The following is a 20965-nucleotide window of genomic DNA, read 5'->3' on the forward strand; positions in this document are numbered from 1 at the left end:
TTGTCGCAAATTGTCGTTGCTCGATGCGAATTTGACGTGACATTTGTCAAATAGAATTTTCTTGTCATTTTCGCTTTTCGGTGGTGGAAATCAATATGGTTAAAAAGTTTTTAAGTGCAATTTGAGTGAATTATAAATGCGAACTTAACCAAATAAAAAACAATAATAGTTGGTAATAATACAGCTTATGGAATTCATAAAAAATTTGTATTAAAAAAAGTACGGGTTTCATGTGGATAAAAGTTGATAAGAAAGAAAAGTAGAAATTTTCCAATGGTGTCTGGAGAAGGGGTAGAAAAAGCAAAAGGCAGGCAAACACGGTAGATAAAGCGAAGCAGTGACTATCATTTGAAGTAGTTAGTAGCTTGTTTTCTCATTCTAACTGTTGAAATGAGATATTGGATGAGGGGCTCGAGCGTCTATATTTATTGCATTCTAGGTCGGTGGGCTGTTGAAGAATTGTAAATTTTTTTAGCCGTGCTTCGGCGTTGATATGGATATGTTTTTTGTTTATGTAGCATACGTGGTAAATTTTACATTGCATTATAGACAGAAGTTGGCAATGAGGTAACTGCATGCAAGAACTGTTGACTGCGTAATTTTGTAAGTAAATTATTTAGATTAATTTTGCATGTGCATTAAATACAGGAAAACAGGATAATCTTCATTTTTCACAGATTAGATCATACTCAACATATTTACTTTCAACTCGCCTCTTCCACTGCATTACGCACTCCGCACACATGTCAGTGCTGCACTTTCATGTTTTTCTGGTACTGTCAAAAACGGCAAAAAACGACGACGACGTCAAAGAGCAGCGAAAAAAAGGCCGATTGCAAAGTAGCTGCTGAACCGCTAATTTTCTTTTTCGACAATTTGTACTATCAAAATAAAGTAATGCGGTTATTTTAATATAAATATTATAGTTTATAGGCCATAGTGGTACATAATTGGAAAAGGACGGGCGTAAAATTTTACTTTAGATCTTACTGAATAGGCAAATCGTTTTAAGAGGCGGTGACGTTTCACACTGAAACAGAGGTTTCTGATCTACCCACTTTCCATACGGGTTCAACGTACGTTGATTATTAACCAATTGTAAAAAATATCCAAAAACCATTGCACTTTACTAAATGTTTAATTATTATCTTTGAAATTTCAGTGTTTTTCGTGGATATAAAACTAAGTGAATGCGTCAAAATTATTGTTTAAAATAGTGTGTTTTATAACACCGAAAAGTAAAGCTGAGCAAAGGCATATCTTGTTGAAGTAATAAATTTTCTTTTTAATAAAATCTTTCCATGAAATCATTACCACTCTTTCTTTTTTTAACAGAGAAAGTTTAGATGATAGAAAAGTTTAAACGAACAAAGTGCTAAGCAATTTATGGAATAGAGCAGCGAAAACAAAAGAGCGAATTAACCAACGAAGCAAAAACAAAAAAAAACCTGAAAAATCTTTAGGAAACAAATAAGAAAATATCGAATAAAAATTAGATAAATATACGTTTTAAAAATATTACTCAGAAGACAGCAAGCAGTGTGATTCCAAAGCCATCAACCACAACTTCAGTTTGGTTGCATCGTTAGTTGCAGTTCATAATTTATAGCTGCCAGGTGTGTTGGAGGCAATTGTAGCCGCACCAAAATGACGCAAGTTTTGCCAATACGCTTCCAGGAGCATTTGCAGGTAAGCACTACGCACACGATTTTTAAAAGTTAGATATGCATTTATTTTATTCAAGTAAGGCGGGGGATGGCATTTCTTTTACAAACTAAAAAAATGAATGGTCTGTTTAGCGATAGATCTTTTAAAATTACAGAATGATTGTTAAAAATGGAGTCGAGAAAATACAAACAAGCTGATCTTTAATAAGAAACCCAAGCTCCAGAACCATCTTCTATTCACTTCATTGTTCAGCTCCGTAGGTTTCAGACTGCACATATGTACATATTATTCGCAGTTAAGTTACATGTTATGGTGGAGCCTGTGCCCTGAATGACAGCATTTTTGTAGCTTCAATTGAAATAAATTTGTAAGAAAAATATACAGACCAATTCTAAATATTCTCGCGGAATTTTGTCCTCGCGGATTTTTTTATTCCCGCGGAAAAATTCCTCCAATTCTTTTCTCCTAGGGAGAAGAAAAATTGGGGAATAGGAATTTCGAATTTTCGAAGTCAGCTGTTTTGTCAATTGAAATTTCGTTGCGCATTTCTTATTTTGTTTAAAAAATTGAAAAGTTTAATTATTGTTGCGAATTTGTTTCAAATTAAGAAAAAAGATATAAACAATGCACATTATTGCATTTCATGTGGTTTTCACTGAAATGAGTAATGAATTGGTGCCACAGCAACATCAACAGAGGGACATAAGAAGAAGACGGCGGGATAACACAATTCCGCCGGAGTTGCCTGCTTTCATTCTGCAAAGCAATTTTCTGGCGGCCACGGCGAGTTGAGTTGGCCTTTCGCCATATGCCAAAATCTAATTAAGCCTTCTTAAAAAATCCTTGCGCAATTTCTGGATGGCTGCATCAAATATACAAAGAGCTCTTCCGTTGCTTATGATATACTTTTCGACTTAAAATAAAGAATATTGGGGTTGTTGTTGAATTAACAGTGAGAATATTGTGGTAAAATGTAAATACATATTTTGACACAAATTTGTACAAGTAAGTGTGGTTTCTTAAAAGAACGAATTTCCTTTAACTATTTTGATTTATTCCCTTTAATTTAACTAGTGAAAAAACTCCTATGAAATGGCAAAGAAATCTCCCTCTCCCTCACATTCATAATACCTACTTTTCTCCCATAACCGGTTTCCTCTTTTTCGAACATTGTTCAGAATAGGAGGAATGGGAGAAGGGAAAAAACTCGCACGGAATTTTCGTTTAGAATTGGGCTGATAGTTTATCGCTGTTCAGCGTATCATAATAAATCTTGATATGTTTGCATATAAGTTGTAACGGTAAAATCAGTATATGAGACTTTTGACTATCTCTCCGTAGTTCTTGCTTTAGTCATGCCGTTCGGGTGCATTCAAGAGAAAAGTCTTTCTTTGGCTAATTAAAAGTAATGTTTTGGAATTTCATGAATACATATATTCTATAAAGTAAACCAGAGATCGATGAGCTATGCAATAAAATAAACGGCTATCTCCCTGATCTCTCCAGTTTTTTCGCCTCGCGAAACCTGGCATTGTCACCGACTAAATCTTCCGCGACCTTATTTACAACATGGACGCCCCAAATGTCGACCATATTGAACATCCACGTCGATGGCACTACGCTACCGACTGTCTTACACCCCAAAATCTTGGGTGTGACGTTTGATCAGGATCTACATTTTGGTGCGCACGCAACCGCAATTGTTCCAAGAATTCAGAGCCGTAATAAAATCCTCAAATCCCTTGCTGGCAGTACCTGGTGAAAAGATAAAGAAACGCTCTTGACCACATACAAAGCAATTAGCCAGCCGATTACGTGCTACGCGTCACCCATATGGTCGCCAAGCCTAAAAACCACCCACTGGAAGAAACTACAGGCCTGCCAAAATACTGCTCTCAGAATCGCCACGGGCTGTCTTCTTATGTCCCCAGAACACCATCTGCATAATGAGGCGAGAATACTCCCCATCAGGGAGAGAAATGAGATGCTGACCAAACAGTTTCTGTTGAATACCCAGAAACCTGGGCATCCCAACAGACATCTGATTGACGAACCAGCACCGCCTAGGGGCCTAAGGAGTCATCTCCGTAAACATTTTGAGGAAATACGGCACCTGAGAACCCAGCCGTATGAAGCGAAAAAACACAAGCAGGTCCTTGGTGAACTCCATAGACAGGCGTCGGACCTTTATGTCGGGAATTGCCCGGTGAATCCAGTACTTGAAGAAAAATATCCAGAACTCGCAGAAGAGGAACGCATACTCCCCAGGGAAACGCGTGTCACTCTTGCTCAACTTCGTTCTGGATACTGTAACAGGTTAAACTCTTACCTATCCAGAATCAACTCCGACATACAAAATGTATGCCCCGCTTGCAATGTGTCCCCACATGACACCAACCATCTCTTTAATTGTAATGTGGAACCAACGCCTCTAACACCCCTTTCCTTATGGTCCACCCCTGTTGAAACGGCAAGTTTCCTTGGACTCCCGTTAGAGGATATTGATGACAATTTGTGATCGGGCGCGGCTATTAGGTGGGGCGAGCATTGCTACAACAACAACAACAACAACATAAAGTAAACCAAATTACTTGGAATTGAATACAACATTCTTGGAATACATTTGGTTTATGGAGAATTAGTTTCTCTGCCATTGATTTATAGTTAAAAAAAAAAAAAAACCAAATTTAATTTTTGATGTGATAAGAAGTTTCAGTATAATTTTCATTGAAATACAGCATACAAAATCTTAATATGATTGCTGTTAAACAAAAACATGTAATTGAAATGGAAGAGCTTTCTAGTTAAACTAAAAAAAGAGAAGAAAATTGCGGCCTACGAGTATGTCGGTGACTGACGCAACCGGCCGCCGGCTTGTTTTTCAAACATACATATGGGCGTATGTTCATTAGGCCGCACTAAAAAAAACTGTTACTGCTACAAGAACGAGGGGAATTTTTTAGGGTATTCTGATTGCGAGATCAGTCTTTCGCCTGATATGAACTCGGTAGGGTCCGTTACTAGCCCGACTTCGTGCGTAAACGATTATATGACTTCCCGAAGATTCAGATTTGTAAATAATAACCCCTCACGACGGGAGAACCTCCCTCCAGCGGTTTAGAATATACCCGCCGTAGGTATGCCTGTCGTAAGAGGCGACTAAAATACAGATTCAAGGGGTTGTGTAGCGCAACCTTTGGCAACGCAATATATAGTTTCTCCAAAACCCAATTGTCAACCTCACCAACCCGGGGCGAATCCTGTTTCACTAACAGCCGAGGCTCTGGCGACCCCGAACTCCTCATGGATCTAGGGGATGGGTGAGCGGGATGGCCTAGAAGGGTCGCATGTGGTCATAACAAATCGGTCCCGAGATGGTCGGGCTTGGTACCGGAACGTACCGGATCTGCATCCGTCAAAGGACCATCAACTCGATAACACTCACCAAGGCCTTCGGGGAGTGCCATCGCTACAACAACAACAACAACGGGCGTGCCTCACTGCTGTAATGTTTTAAGCCCCTTGACACGCTGGGCGGACTACAACTTTTGTATCTACTTTGTGCTGAAATGTCTCAGTTTGTTTGCTTGTTTGCTTAGCGTCAATAACACTCCCCTAAAGTAATAGATATTGGGATTCTTCTAGTTTCCTTAGCTGGGTATGAAACCGGTACATTTCGGTTCTAGAACCTTTTGAAGTAACTCCGACTGTCGTGGGAGCGCTTGAACATTTGGTAAACGTTTTCATAATAATAAATTTCTTCGTGTAATCCTGGAGGTCTATTTTATAGTAATTTCTTTGGTATTTATAGTCAAACTTTCTATTTTGAAAGTTCATTAAATCAAGGATATGACGAAAAATTCTTCATAGAGAAGGCATACTTTTTTTGATACGGTCTACCTTCACTCGCTTTCGCCTTTGGGAGCTTCGCTGTTATTTAATATATGTATGTATGTGCCATTGAAGCTTTGTAAATATGTTTGCATAGTGAAAGATGTGACTCATCGTTGGTTGGAACTTAGAGGTTAACGGCTATAAAGCAGTCAAGCTTGAGTACTCAATATATTTACTGGTATCTGGTTACTTAATTTTTTTACTTTTGATTTGCTTATAATTTCATTAAAAGAGTGTTACATGTGCCTTAAATAAAGTCTAAATTTTTATTTTTGATTTCTAAATCTTATTTTGTTTGCCCATCTACTAATCTCTGCATTGAATGGGATTTCCTTTGTTGGCATCACATGTTCAAGTGTACGAACATACGCCCCACAAACCACTTCATTCGACTCGGATCAACATGTGCTCGGTTAGATCAAAATTTCTTAATTCATTTTTTTGTTCATCTCAATCTACGTTTTTTTGGGTTTCCTTTTTGCCATTTGATTCTTGAACCGGTTCGTTGCTTCTTATTTTCGCTGTTGAGGTTTTACTAGGCGTGCTTACTCATACCAATCAAGTATTTACCTATGGCACTTTATACTTACCTTTAGTTATTTGTTGTTATTTAATTCATTTGGTACTGTTTCTCAAGTTTTGCATAGTCGCAACATTTGTTTTATATTTTTTTACGCATTAACAAATTTTCCCCAAATTTTACTTGCAACTCTTACCTCAATCACCGCTGTTTTGTAATAAATATTTACACACTTATGTACATATGTATATATGCTATTTTCCATAAAAAAATATTTTCTCGCCTATGCATTTTCTTGTATTATTTCTCTCCTCTGCCCTTTGCCATATTGTTGCTTATTGTACACCAATCGAAGACCAAAAAAAAAAAAAAACATCAATTGCGGATAGAGGCGTTTCTTTAAGTAATTTTTTGTTTCATAATTAAATTATTAAGCGCTTTTGGAAAATGAGTTCACACATAAAGCATTTTGGCTCGATGTATAATTTCGTGTTTGAGGGTTCAATGCAGTTTTTTGTGGCTATGGCCACGTTTTTTCACAAATAATTGTCAGTTGGTTTTGATTCATATCAAGTATGATATTCGGAAAAAAGGATGTCGCTATTCGGCCGAATATGTCAGAACCGTTAAGGGCGCATTAGTCTTACATAGCATAGTCTTGAGAACTGTTGTTATTCTTGTTTTTGTAACTATAAAGTCATAGATCCGGTATGTTCCGCCGAAAAGCACCATTAAGGTACAAGAGAGAAAATAGTAGAAGCTAAAAACTGCGCTGGCTACACCTTAAAAGGGTTGCGATACACAACCCCTTGGATCATTTGGGCATTTTAATCACCTCTTTAGACAGGTATACCTGCCCGGGTATGTTCTAAGCCTTCTAACCCGCTGGGGGACTTGTGAACTCTCAATTACGGTTCTGTTTCGTCAGCTTCGCATTTTACTGATAACCCAACACTTGACTTGATTTTTGATTTTCTATGCAAGTTCTCAGATTCCAAGTCATTTCAAGTACATATATGCTATGTATGAGTAACACCTGACCCTGTTCTTTAACCATTTCTTCAGACGAAGTTACTTCAAAAACATAAATATTAAAAAAATGGTAAAATATACATATAGAATAAAACAAAAAAAATGTATAAATCGAAAAAATGCGAAATGAAAACCTTGCAAAACAAAATAAAAAAACAGAAAAAAAGAAACAAAAAATTGGAATAAATATAAAAAACATTAATAGGCTTGGCTCGTTAGTCCGTTCTTGCTTTAGGTGTATAGTGCTTTTGTAAGTTGTAATTGGTTAATTTTATTTAAAACCGACGGGTCTGAATTCCGCTAATAATTTGAAAATTTTTATAAAATCTTCAGTTCTCTAAATTAGAAGCACGGTTTGAGCCTGACATAAATCGTTCATGGGGACCACCCTAGGGTACATGCATATATCAATAGTTGACCCACTACATTCGAATGAGCGGACCTAGTAAATTAAAATATGGATTACTCGTATATTGTAACGGTTCGTTGCATTATTTGTACTTCACATTTCGCTGTTATATTTTCCAATTGTTGCCGGTAAATGTCTGTACTATGTTTTCTTTTGATTTTAATTAGTTGCAACACATATTTGCGTTCTGCTGATTAAAATTGTACATTTATCCTTCGCTCCACTGCACAATGACAATAATCAGTTTTTGCTGTTCTTGTGTTTTCTTTGTGTGTCTCACATTTTACAAGTTTCTTTTAGCCTGTGAATATACCGGAGAACAATAATTTTTTTTTAAGCCGAAGAATATGGATACAAATATGATTTATTGATAAAACTACAAAATTTGGTTTGGGTGGCGGCCACCGTGGTGTGATGGTAGCGTGCTCCGCCTACCACACCGAATGCCCTGGATTCACACCCCGGGCAAAGCAACATCAAAATTTTAGAAATAAAGTTTTTCAATTAGAAGACAATTTTTCTAAGCGGGGTCGCCCCTCGGCAGTGTTTGGCAAGCACTCCGAGTGTGTTTCTGCCATGAAAAGCTCTCAGTGAAAATTCATCTGCCTCGCAGATGCCATTCGGAGTCGGCATAAAACAAGTAGGTCCCGTCCCGCCAATTTGTTTGAAAAATTAAAAGGAGCAAATTGGAATTGGCGGCCACCGTGGTGTGATGGGTAGCGTGCTCCGCCTATCACACCGTGTGCCCTGGGTTCAACTCCCGGGCAAAGCAACATCAAAATTTTAGAAATAAGATTTTTCAATTAGAAGAAAATTTTTCTAAGCGGGGTCGCCCCTCGGCAGTGTTTGGCAAGCACTCCGGGTGTATTTATGCCATGAAAAGCTCTCAGTGAAAACTCATCTGCTTTGCAGATGCCGTTCGGAGTCGGCATAAAACATGTAGGTCCCGTCCGACGCAAATTGGAAGAGAAGCTCGGCCTTAGATCTCTTCGGAGGTTATCGCGCCTTACATTTATTTTTTTATTTTTATTTATTTTAAATTGGAAGAGAAGCTCGGTCTAAAATCTCTTGGTAAACAGAAAGACCATAATTAAATTAAAAAAAAAAGAGCAAAAGTTTTTTTTTTGTTTTTAAATTAGATCAAATGAAAAAATGAAAAGGAAGAATTATAAATTAAAAATAGAAAAATTGGAAATAAAAAAAATAAAAACTAATAAACAATAAAATAAAAAATAGAAAAAAACTAAAACAAGGTGGTTATTCTTCAGGAGAAAAAAAATTTTTTTTTTTTTTTTGTATGATATGGAAAACATCGAGAAGGGCAACAAAAAATTAAACAAAAATATTAAAAATAGTCATATTTGTGTACTGTGATTTCGGGACAAATAGGAGCAACCAAATTAAAACGGTTTTTTTTTTGTTATGTTAGGTTATATTGAACTGACAGGTTAATAAAGACCTCAAATTGGCCATGTATCCATAGCGTTTGCAAATTTTTTTTTTTAAACGGAGAAAGCCCAATTAGGTACCTGGACTTAGGTTGTAGAACAACTCCGTCCTCTTGGCAAATACAATATTGATTGTAAAAAAAGTGAAGGAGCATTAAATATTTCGAATTAAAACCTATATTTAAAAGGAAGTGAGAATTAATTATTTTTTGAAATTAAAGAAAGTTATAGAAAAAATCAATTAAAGAAACTTTTAAAAATATTTGAAAAATAGAACAAAATTGAAACTTTCAATAAGATGAAAATTTTTCTTAAAACTAAAATTTTGACCTCAATTTCTTTTCAATTCTAAAATTTATCATTATTTTAAATAAATCATTGTTTTTTTTTTTATTGTATTACATGAATTTAATTCTGTTCCATCTAGGTTTTCTTTAATTTGTTTGCATGCTTTTTTTTTATTTTATTCATCATGAATTACTTATTTGCGCTTGAATATTCTTCGTATTCAACTCATATTAAAACAAAGAAAATGTTCTACGGTATTTCGCTTAAGTATGTAGACTGAAATTCGCTTCAATTTGAGAATTTATCATTTCTTTGTATTTGGCTGCGCCTTATCACGAAAAATAAGAAAATGCCACTGCTCTTGTGCTGATAACAGTTTCTTACAAGTTTGATGAACTTTCAAAAAGTATATTATTTTAGGTTGTACTTCATAAACCTGCTGTAAAATTTTCAAAACCATCGAAAAGACAAAATTCAGGCAGCCCAAAATACAGACAGCTAAATTCCACTCTAAAGTCTGCAAGACATACATAGTGCTTTCGTTAAAAAAAAAAAAATACTTATAAAAAGTACTTGCTGTTGTTGTATTTACAGTGCTTCGCCCCATTCAATGTGCACGACCACTCTTTTTTTGTCATTTTTTTGATGACAAAAAGTACTTGCAGTTCTTTTTGTTTATCTGCTTTATTTTTTAGTTTTATTTTTAAACAAAATCAATCTTCAAAAGTAAATACGTTTTAAATCTTTCACGAATTTCCCCGTTTAGTTACATATTTCAACACTTTTGGCGCGGTTGTGGCGTACACGGGTAAACAAACGTTGACCTTCAATTAGAAAATAATTTTGTTTATAATGAAAAAAAAAATTTTATTAAAAATAGAAAATGCAATTAACTTATGTATGTATATATGTAACTAATTAAGACAAAGCGGTCGCGCGAAAGTGGTTTTTAAATATATTTTATTCGTTTGAAAAAATTTAAATTTTCCTTGCTACTCTTTTTTATTAAATTCAGATTTTATTTGTTTATGATGCTTTTTATTTTATAAAGTTTTATGGATTTTTATCTTTTTTATTTCTTTGCCTTAAATTTTTTTGTTCATTTTAAATATTTTCCGTTTTACAAACAACTGAAAAGTAAAAGTTTTCCACGCAAATAACGTGCTGTGATAGTATTTCACATGAACCGTGCTAGTCTTCCATGGGAATTTGAAACGTGCTAGTCTTTCAATGGGACCTACGATATATTTTGAAAACAGATAATTATAAATAAATAAATTTTCGTTTTCGACTTTTTCTAGCTCACAAATGTCGGCATCAATCTCAATTCGATATCATTCAGCACTCTTACTATGGAGTCTGATAAATTCATTTGTGTGCGTGAAAAGGTCAACGATACCGCACAAGTGGTTATCATCGACATGAATGATGTTAGCAATCCGACAAGGCGCCCCATCTCTGCCGATTCGGCAATCATGAATCCAGCCAGCAAAGTTATTGCGCTTAAAGGTTTATATACATATATATACAATTTTTAATACGAAATATTTTTTTAATAATTTACATTAAAATACTTGCAGCTCAAAAGACTTTACAAATCTTCAATATCGAGATGAAATCGAAAATGAAGGCTCATACCATGACGGAGGATGTTGTTTTTTGGAAATGGATTTCTTTGAACACTTTAGCTTTGGTCACCGAAACTTCAGTTTATCATTGGTCTATGGAGGGCGATTCAACACCACAAAAAATGTTTGATCGCCACTCATCATTGAATGGTTGTCAAATTATCAATTATCGTTGTAATCCATCGCAACAATGGTTGTTATTGGTAGGGATCTCAGCATTGCCAAATCGTGTTGCAGGCGCTATGCAATTATACTCTGTGGAGCGCAAGGTGTCGCAAGCCATTGAAGGTGATTTGACGATTTTTCTCTAAATATGTATTTGTCTAGTTGTATATCACCTAAAATGCTAAACTCTGTCCGCTACAGGTCACGCCGCATCATTCGCCAGCTTCAAAATGGAGGGCAACAAAGAACCCTCGACCCTTTTCTGTTTTGCTGTGCGCACCGCTAGCGGTGGTAAATTGCATATTATTGAAGTAGGTGCTGCACCAGCGGGAAATCAACCTTTTCCCAAAAAATCCGTAGATGTTTTCTTCCCGCCTGAGGCACAAAGCGATTTCCCTGTCGCCATGCAAGTTTCTGCCAAATATGATACCATTTATTTGATTACCAAATATGGCTATATTCATTTGTATGATATGGAAACTGCCACGTGCATCTACATGAATCGTATATCTGCTGATACGATCTTTGTGACAGCGCCGCATGAGGCCAGTGGTGGCATTATTGGCGTAAATCGCAAGGGTCAAGTGCTTTCTGTAACAGTTGATGAGGAACAAATTATACCGTATATAAACACGGTATTACAAAATCCTGATTTGGCATTACGCATGGCTGTGCGCAATAATCTGTCTGGCGCTGAAGATCTTTTTGTGCGTAAATTTAATAAACTCTTCACAGCTGGTCAATATGCGGAGGCAGCTAAGGTTGCTGCATTAGCACCAAAGGGCATATTACGTACACCACAAACTATACAACGTTTCCAGCAAGTGCAATCGCCTGCTGGTTCAACCACACCGCCATTATTGCAATATTTTGGCATATTGTTAGATCAAGGCAAACTGAACAAATACGAATCATTGGAATTGTGTCGCCCGGTGCTGGTGCAGGGTAAAAAGCAATTATGCGAGAAATGGTTGAAAGAGGAGAAACTCGAATGTAGCGAAGAATTGGGCGATTTAGTGAAAGCATCTGATTTGACATTAGCACTATCAATTTATTTGCGCGCCAATGTGCCCAACAAGGTTATACAATGTTTCGCTGAAACTGGACAATTCCAAAAGATTGTGCTCTACGCTAAGAAAGTCAACTATACACCCGATTATATATTCCTTTTGCGTTCAGTGATGCGTACCAATCCTGAGCAGGGCGCTGGTTTCGCTTCAATGCTGGTGGCCGAAGAGGAGGAGCCACTTGCCGATATAAATCAAATAGTTGATATCTTTATGGAACATTCAATGGTGCAGCAGTGTACTGCATTCCTATTGGACGCACTCAAACATAACCGTGCAAATGAGGGTGCTTTGCAGACACGTTTACTTGAAATGAATTTGATTTCGGCGCCACAAGTGGCCGATGCCATACTTGGTAACGCCATGTTTACGCATTACGATCGTGCGCACATCGCCCAGTTGTGCGAGAAAGCTGGTCTTTTGCAACGTGCATTAGAACATTACACCGATTTGTATGACATTAAACGCGCTGTGGTACACACACATTTGTTGAATGCCGACTGGCTGGTTAGCTACTTTGGCACGTTATCTGTGGAGGATTCGCTGGAATGCTTAAAAGCTATGTTGACTGCAAATATACGTCAAAACTTGCAAATTTGCGTACAAATTGCTACGAAATATCATGAGCAATTGACCACTAAAGCGTTGATCGATCTATTTGAGAGCTTCAAATCTTATGAGGGTCTCTTCTATTTCCTTGGCTCGATTGTTAACTATTCGCAAGATCCTGAAGTGCATTTTAAGTATATACAAGCGGCTTGCAAGACGAACCAAATCAAAGAAGTAGAGCGTATTTGTCGTGAATCGAATTGCTACAATGCTGAACGCGTAAAGAATTTCCTGAAGGAAGCCAAACTCACCGATCAATTGCCCTTGATTATCGTTTGCGATCGTTTCGATTTCGTACATGATTTGGTGCTCTACTTATATCGCAATAATTTGCAAAAATATATTGAAATCTATGTGCAAAAGGTGAATCCATCACGTTTACCAGTCGTCGTTGGTGGCCTCCTAGATGTCGATTGCTCTGAGGATATTATCAAAAATCTGATACTTGTCGTAAAGGGCCAGTTCTCGACCGATGAATTAGTCGCTGAGGTGGAAAAGCGCAATCGTTTGAAATTGCTATTACCATGGTTGGAATCGCGCGTGCATGACGGATGTGTTGAGCCAGCTACGCACAATGCACTCGCTAAAATCTACATCGATTCGAATAATAATCCTGAACGTTTTCTTAAGGAAAATCAATACTACGACAGTCGCGTTGTTGGACGCTATTGCGAGAAACGTGACCCTCACTTGGCCTGCGTTGCTTACGAGCGCGGTCAATGTGATCGTGAGTTGATTGCTGTGTGCAATGAGAATTCTTTGTTTAAGAGTGAAGCGCGTTATTTGGTGCGACGTCGCGATCCGGCTTTATGGGTTGAGGTACTATCCGAATCGAATCCTTACAAGCGCCAACTAATTGATCAAGTGGTGCAGACAGCGCTTTCCGAAACTCAAGATCCCGATGATATCTCTGTAACGGTGAAGGCTTTCATGACTGCCGATCTGCCAAATGAATTAATTGAATTGCTTGAGAAAATCATATTAGATTCATCCGTGTTCTCTGACCATCGTAATTTGCAAAACTTGCTGATTTTGACCGCTATCAAAGCGGATCGTACTCGCGTAATGGACTACATTAATCGTTTGGACAATTATGATGCACCAGATATTGCAAATATCGCTATTTCGAATCAATTGTATGAGGAAGCGTTTGCTATCTTTAAGAAATTCGATGTGAATACCTCCGCTATACAGGTTCTTATCGAGCAAGTGAATAATTTGGAGCGCGCCAACGAATTTGCCGAGCGTTGTAATGAACCAGCTGTGTGGTCACAGCTCGCTAAAGCACAACTGCAACAAGGTCTCGTTAAGGAGGCCATTGATTCATACATTAAAGCTGATGATCCTAGCGCGTACATGGATGTGGTCGACGTTGCCTCTAAGGCCGACTCATGGGACGATCTTGTGCGCTATTTGCAAATGGCACGCAAGAAGACGCGTGAATCGTACATCGAGAGCGAGTTGATCTATGCCTACGCACGCACTGGACGTCTTGCTGATTTAGAAGAATTTATTTCTGGTCCAAATCACGCAGACATACAAAAGATTGGCGATCGTTGCTTTAACGACGGCATGTACGATGCTTCAAAACTGTTGTATAACAACGTAAGCAACTTTGCACGCCTCGCCATTACATTGGTGTATTTGAAAGAGTTTCAGGGTGCTGTTGATTCAGCACGTAAGGCAAATTCAACACGTACCTGGAAAGAAGTGTGCTTTGCTTGTGTTGATGCTGAAGAATTCCGTCTAGCGCAAATGTGTGGCTTGCACATTGTCGTGCACGCCGATGAATTAGAAGATTTAATCAATTACTATCAAGATCGTGGCTATTTTGAGGAGCTCATAGCGTTGTTGGAATCCGCTTTGGGATTGGAACGCGCACATATGGGCATGTTTACGGAATTGGCTATACTCTATTCCAAATTTAAACCATCTAAGATGCGTGAACATCTTGAGCTGTTCTGGTCGCGTGTCAACATACCCAAAGTGTTGCGCGCTGCCGAATCGGCACATCTTTGGTCCGAACTGGTATTCCTCTACGACAAGTATGAAGAGTACGATAATGCAGTGCTAGCTATGATGGCACATCCGACAGAGGCTTGGCGTGAGGGTCATTTTAAGGACATCATTACCAAAGTGGCCAATATTGAACTGTATTATAAAGCTATACAATTTTATTTGGATTATAAACCATTATTATTGAATGATATGTTATTGGTATTGGCACCACGTATGGATCATACACGTGCCGTAAGTTTCTTCTCAAAGAGCGGTCATCTGCAATTGGTGAAGCCATATTTACGTTCGGTACAATCGCTCAACAATAAAGCAATCAATGAAGCGCTCAACGGACTTCTTATCGAAGAGGAAGATTATCAGGGATTGCGTAATTCAATTGATGGCTTCGATAATTTCGATACAATCGCTTTGGCACAAAAGCTGGAAAAGCACGAATTGACCGAATTCCGACGCATTGCTGCCTATTTATATAAAGGTGAGTGTATGCTGAGGATGAGAGACAACAACTTCGTAGAAGGGGTGGATCTTAGGAGTATGATCAATGATTTCAATTGGTGCACGTTTCCTAAGCTTGAAATTTACATATTTTATATTTTTAATTTAATTTGTATGCGCGTTTTTTGTTTGTAAAATCGTATTAATAATTTTTTTAGGCAACAACCGCTGGAAGCAAAGCGTCGAATTGTGTAAAAAGGATAAACTCTACAAGGACGCAATGGAATACGCGGCTGAATCGGGCAAACAAGATATTGCTGAAGAACTTTTGGGCTGGTTCCTCGAACGTAATGCTCACGACTGTTTCGCTGCTTGCCTATTTCAAGTGAGTATTAGGGTATTCAGCGGCCGCGGAAGTTTAGAGGTGGTTTGCTGGCCTACCATACCGAAATTAAAGTCCCGGGACAAGGGAAAATTGGGATAAAAAAGTGAGACTGAAAATTAAAAAGAAAAAAATGATAAAAGCTTAGAGGGAGATTAAAAGTGAAGCCAAAGATGTTTGAATAGGTAAAAGAGGTAAATTAGTGATTGGCAAAATATTGGTGAAGATAAGAGAAAAAATTCGAAAGAGTTACCATTTCCACAAAAAATTAAAATAACAAGATAATTACAAACGGAGTGTGGGATTACAATGAGTTAGAGATTTAATAAGTATGAAAGAAAAACATATCGAAAGAAACAAGATGTAAGGAGAATAGTAATGTGAAATGGAAAGAAATTAAAAGAAAAAAGGTTGGGAGCTGAAAGAGGCACATGAAATGATAATCAGAGGATAAGAAAATATGATAGAGGAAGGGAAATTGGAAAGTGGAATGAAACAGAAATATGAAGTGAAAAAAAGAGGATAATATCAGGAATTAGGGAGTTGAAAATGGGGAAAGGAACGGTAAAGGAATAAGAAAGGAGCAAACAAATAAAAAAGGATGAGAAAACTAAATTTTCAAGGCGTTCACTTTTGAAAGAACACTTCGTTGCGTGACGTCGTCGCGTCAAGTTCGGTTTTCCTCACAACTCAACTGCGTGTTATAAAGGGACTCTATTCATGCGGTTGAGAATAAAATGGCGGATAGTGTGGGAATCGAAATGGCAAAAATCTAATTAAAAACATTTAAAAATACTAAATAATTGTGCGTGTTACGAGTTCGTCGTAAAAAAAAAATACAAATTGTGCAAAAAGATGGTAATAGTCTAGTTGAGGGGTCGACTGCTAATACGCTACCAAAAATATCGAGAGAGGTGTCAAACGACGCGTATTGTCATCAGTATTAATAATCCGAAGGCGGAAAATAAAAATATTAACTCGTTCAAAAGATATTACCGAAAAACCGAAAAAAGACCCGCGGGTACCTCCGAAACCGGGGGTCGGATCCATAGTATTTTTGCGCAGAACACCTTTCTGCGTTGGCGGCCTTTGGCCGCGCTTATAAAAAATAACCCTGGGCTACGCCATGCCAAGTCCGGGTGTGTGGTATAACCGTGGCTACCGCCACGGTGATGCACAATTTTTTTTGTGGGTACAAACACAACAACAACCACATGCAAATCGCCAACTTCAACTGCAAATATCTCCGGACAGAGATAAAATTTTTCTTTTCCGCCATCGGATTAGTGTTCTCGAGATTAATACGCGTCTTTTGACACCTCTCTTGGTAGCGTATTAGCAGTCGACCCCTCAACTAGACTATTACCAAAAAGATTATATTGCTATCGGGCAAAAATCTGAAAAAACATTAAAATAAAAATATGCATTTTGTGCAAAAAATACATATAATTGCTATCGAGAAAAATCAAATTTAACATTAAAATGTTAATAAATACATTCAACATATAAACGGAAAACGGGCAAATGTCCGGAACAATTAAAATCAAATAAATTAAAAAATATTGTCAACATTTAATTTAAAAATTATTTTAAATGTCAAAATATAAGTAAAACTTTCGTTTTACATAAATTCATACATATATGATAAACGGAACATATAACGGGGTAGAGATTACCTTATATATAAACTGCGATAAAATTGCAATAATATACATAAATAAATAAATAAATAAATAAATATAACTCCACCAAGGACAAAAAAGAAAGACAAATAACGGGATTGAAAATTTATTATATATTAATGTACAGTTATGTACACAGAATGAATATAAATTCTTTAAAATATATACCTGAGACGACGAAAATACTTTTACAAACCAAAAATAATTACCCCAATTGGATAAAGGTCAAATTGAAATAAATAAGACAAATTGAATATAACGTGGCGTGGTGTCAAGTAAAAACCAACCCTAATTGAAAATACGAACAATTACAATAATTAATACCAAATTTCAAGCTGCTACACATGGTTCTGGCCACCTTGGTACTACCATTGTGTATTAGTGGAGCTATTATTTCTCAGTGGAAAGAAGATATGCGAAGAAAAAAGACTATATTAGTGGTATTCATTGACTTTAAAAGAGCGTTTGAAACTATTGATCGGAACCCGATGGTGAAGAAGTTGAAACGAATCGGAATTGAAGGTATTGAGTTGAAGTGGTTCGAAAGCTTCCTAACTAATAGAAAGCAATATACAGTGATTGATGAAGCAATTTCAGATAGCGTGCCGATTAACATAGGACTTCCACAGGGCTCAGTCTTAGCGCCAATCCTGTTCAACGTATACATAAATGATATTGCCTCGTCAATAAAGAACTGCAAAATAAAACTGTTTGCAGATGATGCTCTGTTGACAATAAGTGAAGAAAATATAGGCGTGGCCTTTGAAAAAATGCAGGAGGACTTGAATTCTCTCTACATTTGGTTGTGTAAAAAGAAGTTAATGGTAAATGTGGTGTGGCTACCTGGAAAGCTTTCCTTCGGAAGTCTACAACTTACGAAGAAATCTACTTCCGATGGTACAAATTCCGCATACTAGGACGTCGCACTTTAGAAGTTTTTACACATACACGTCGTGCAAATTTTTCAACTCCCTTCCTCCCACTGTACAGGTAATAAGAAATGTCAACTTATTTAGAAAAGAAGTTAAGCTGTATCTTTTTGGTTATAATCACTATGAATTAGAAACGATGCTGAGGATGACCCTATAAACCGTACATACCTTAGGAAGCTGCAAATATTTAGTATTGATTCTCTTTCATATCTTTGATGATTTAATTTAATGTATAACTTAAACTCTTTATGAAATTTTTATTTTTGTACACCCCACACAAAACAATATACCAAAGCTAGGACTGGCATTTAGAACTATGTTAAACTTTAATATAAAAAATGCCATATACTTTTCCTATGCTGCATAGTAATTTGAAATTATTTAATGTAATATTGTAATCTTAGGTTAATAAGTATGCATCTGGAAAATGTTTAATAAAATACAATACAATACAATACAATACAATACAAAAACAAATTACATGGTTATATCCACATCAAATAAACTAAATTTAGAACCACATACTTTAAATGTAAAAAACGAAACCATTAGGGAGGTAAAGAAAAGCAAATATCTCGGCGTCATAATTGACAATAAATTAAAATTCTGTGATAATGTTGACTACGTAGTGAGTTAAATCTCAAAGAAAATTGGATTTATGAAAAGAACATGCAAATATTTAAAAAGAAAAATAAAATATTAGTATATAAATCCATCATAAAACCCCATTTTATATATTGTGCCAGTGTTTTGTTTATCACATCGGACTCACAAATAAACAAGTTGCAAAAAATGCAAAATAGAGCAATGAGACATATACTCAACGCGCGGTACGACACAAGTATTTCATCAATGCTGAACACTCTTAAATGGCTGAACGTAAAGCAACTAATCTCCTTTCACACAATGAAATATATATACAACATTAAGACAGGAGCACTTCCGGACTACCTGAGAGAGAACTTAAGCTACAGCAGTGATACACACACCTATCCTACTAGAGATAGACACAATTTCACATTACCACGTTGCCACACAGAAAATGCAAAGCTAGATCTGTACTATAAAGGCTTGAAAATGTTTAATGAGTTACCTGTAGATATTAAAACGTGCAATAATTTGAAGAAATTTAAAAACCTATTATATAATTTTTGTAATTCATGTATTTAATACGAATTATATAAAACCAAAAGGATTATAGGCCATATGGCTGTCAATAAATAAATAAATAAATAAAATTACATATACAACAATCTGGAAAAAGAACCATCCGACATACAACCTGGCGTTATGGACTAGCGTCCATGCCATTCAACCAAACCCCCCAAAAAAACAAAACTTTTGAAAGAAGAAAATTACTAAGCGAGGAAATGGGGAAGAAGACGAATAACAACTAAAGCCCGTTTAATTCGTAATAAAGAAAATATGATGGGAAAAGTTTAAAAATTTTCAACAAATCATTTTCCTATCTTTTGTAGTGCTACGATTTGCTGCGGCCTGATGTTATACTGGAATTGGCATGGAAACACAACATCATGGACTTTGCTATGCCGTATATGATACAGGTGAGTTTTTTAATTCGTAAGCTATAACTTTCAATATATTCTTAATTGAATGTGTATTTTAGGTAATACGTGAATACACCACAAAAGTGGATAAATTGGAACAAACTGAAGCGCAACGAGAGAAGGAGGATGAAACAGTCGAACACAAGAATATCATCACAATGGAGCCACAGTTGATGATCACCGCTGGACCGTCTATGGGCATACCACCACAATACGCGCAAAATTATGCGGCGGCGCCAGGATATGCGCCAAATATGTCTTATCCCGGCTATGGAATGTAGGCAAAAAATGCAACACAAAACTACAACACTACATTATTAAAACAAAACAAAAACATAAAATTAAACTGAGAAAAAAAAAACAATATAAAAACCACAATACAATCAAAGAACAACAATAATCAGTAAGAACACTACAAATTACATTGAGAAACAAAAAACACAATCATTCGAAAGATTTTACAACAAAAAAAAAAAAACACAGCGAGTTTTTAATTTCTCAAGTAAATGTAGCAGTAGTTGTATAATACAAATGCTATATATACATACGTAATGAATATGGCATGTACGCAAACACGTATAAACTACAAAACAATTCATACATATATACAACAAAACCGAAATAAACGTTAAAGCTTGTGTTCCGCATATATTTTGCATATATATAAATCGATATACAATTACACATAAATGTATTTCAAGTATAACTAAATATATATATATAAATAATATTAATTATTACACAACACATACATTACCATTATAAAAATTATCAATTTAAAACTACATTTGCAAATGTTCGTTTGTTTAATTGCATATTTCGTGCTTTGTTGTCTTTACTTTGCTAATATAATACATATATAGTTGAAGTTTTAGTTATTTGTTCTCTATTTTTTGTATTTGTATTTTCTACTTTACGTATTTGAAGAGATGTGTGTAATTTCTTTTTTCTCATTTTTCAATTTCTCATACTCAATTTCTGGCCTGTACTATGTTTTGAAAAAATTAAACAAATTTGAAATTTAACTCGTTAATTAAAAAGTAAAAACCCTAAATGCAAAGCACGAACACTTAAAAAAAAGCTAGAGTTAGCCAGAAAGAGATCACCTACAAAAGAACATAAACGAAAATTTAAAATTTATGCAAATTTTTTTTTTGTTTATTTTAAGCGAAAACACAAACTTTTTAGTTAATAAATATCTATTAATAAACGAAACAAA

General features: G+C 36.1%; 1 protein-coding gene across 7 annotated transcripts; it reads left to right on the forward strand.

Moving 5' to 3' along the window:
* Nucleotides 1-18: 18 nt before the first annotated feature.
* On the forward strand, nt 19-20965 carry Chc (clathrin heavy chain). 7 transcript variants are annotated; one of them, XM_067780081.1, is made up of 10 exons: nt 281-603; nt 678-1098; nt 1163-1269; nt 1336-1689; nt 10561-10768; nt 10840-11175; nt 11254-15222; nt 15401-15567; nt 19657-19743; nt 19806-20965. In XM_067780081.1, exons 4-10 carry the CDS (start codon nt 1648-1650, stop codon nt 20025-20027), a joined length of 5031 nt encoding a protein of 1676 aa, XP_067636182.1. In that variant the 5' UTR covers nt 281-603; nt 678-1098; nt 1163-1269; nt 1336-1647; the 3' UTR covers nt 20028-20965. The 7 variants fall into 7 exon arrangements, with proteins under 7 accessions (XP_067636180.1, XP_067636185.1, XP_067636183.1 ...); XM_067780080.1 differs by having other exon boundaries at nt 678-1076; XM_067780079.1 differs by lacking the exons at nt 281-603; nt 678-1098 and adding an exon at nt 19-172.

Source organism: Eurosta solidaginis, chromosome 4 (genome assembly GCF_040869045.1).
Source record: "Eurosta solidaginis isolate ZX-2024a chromosome 4, ASM4086904v1, whole genome shotgun sequence".
Lineage (NCBI taxonomy): Eukaryota > Metazoa > Arthropoda > Insecta > Diptera > Tephritidae > Eurosta > Eurosta solidaginis.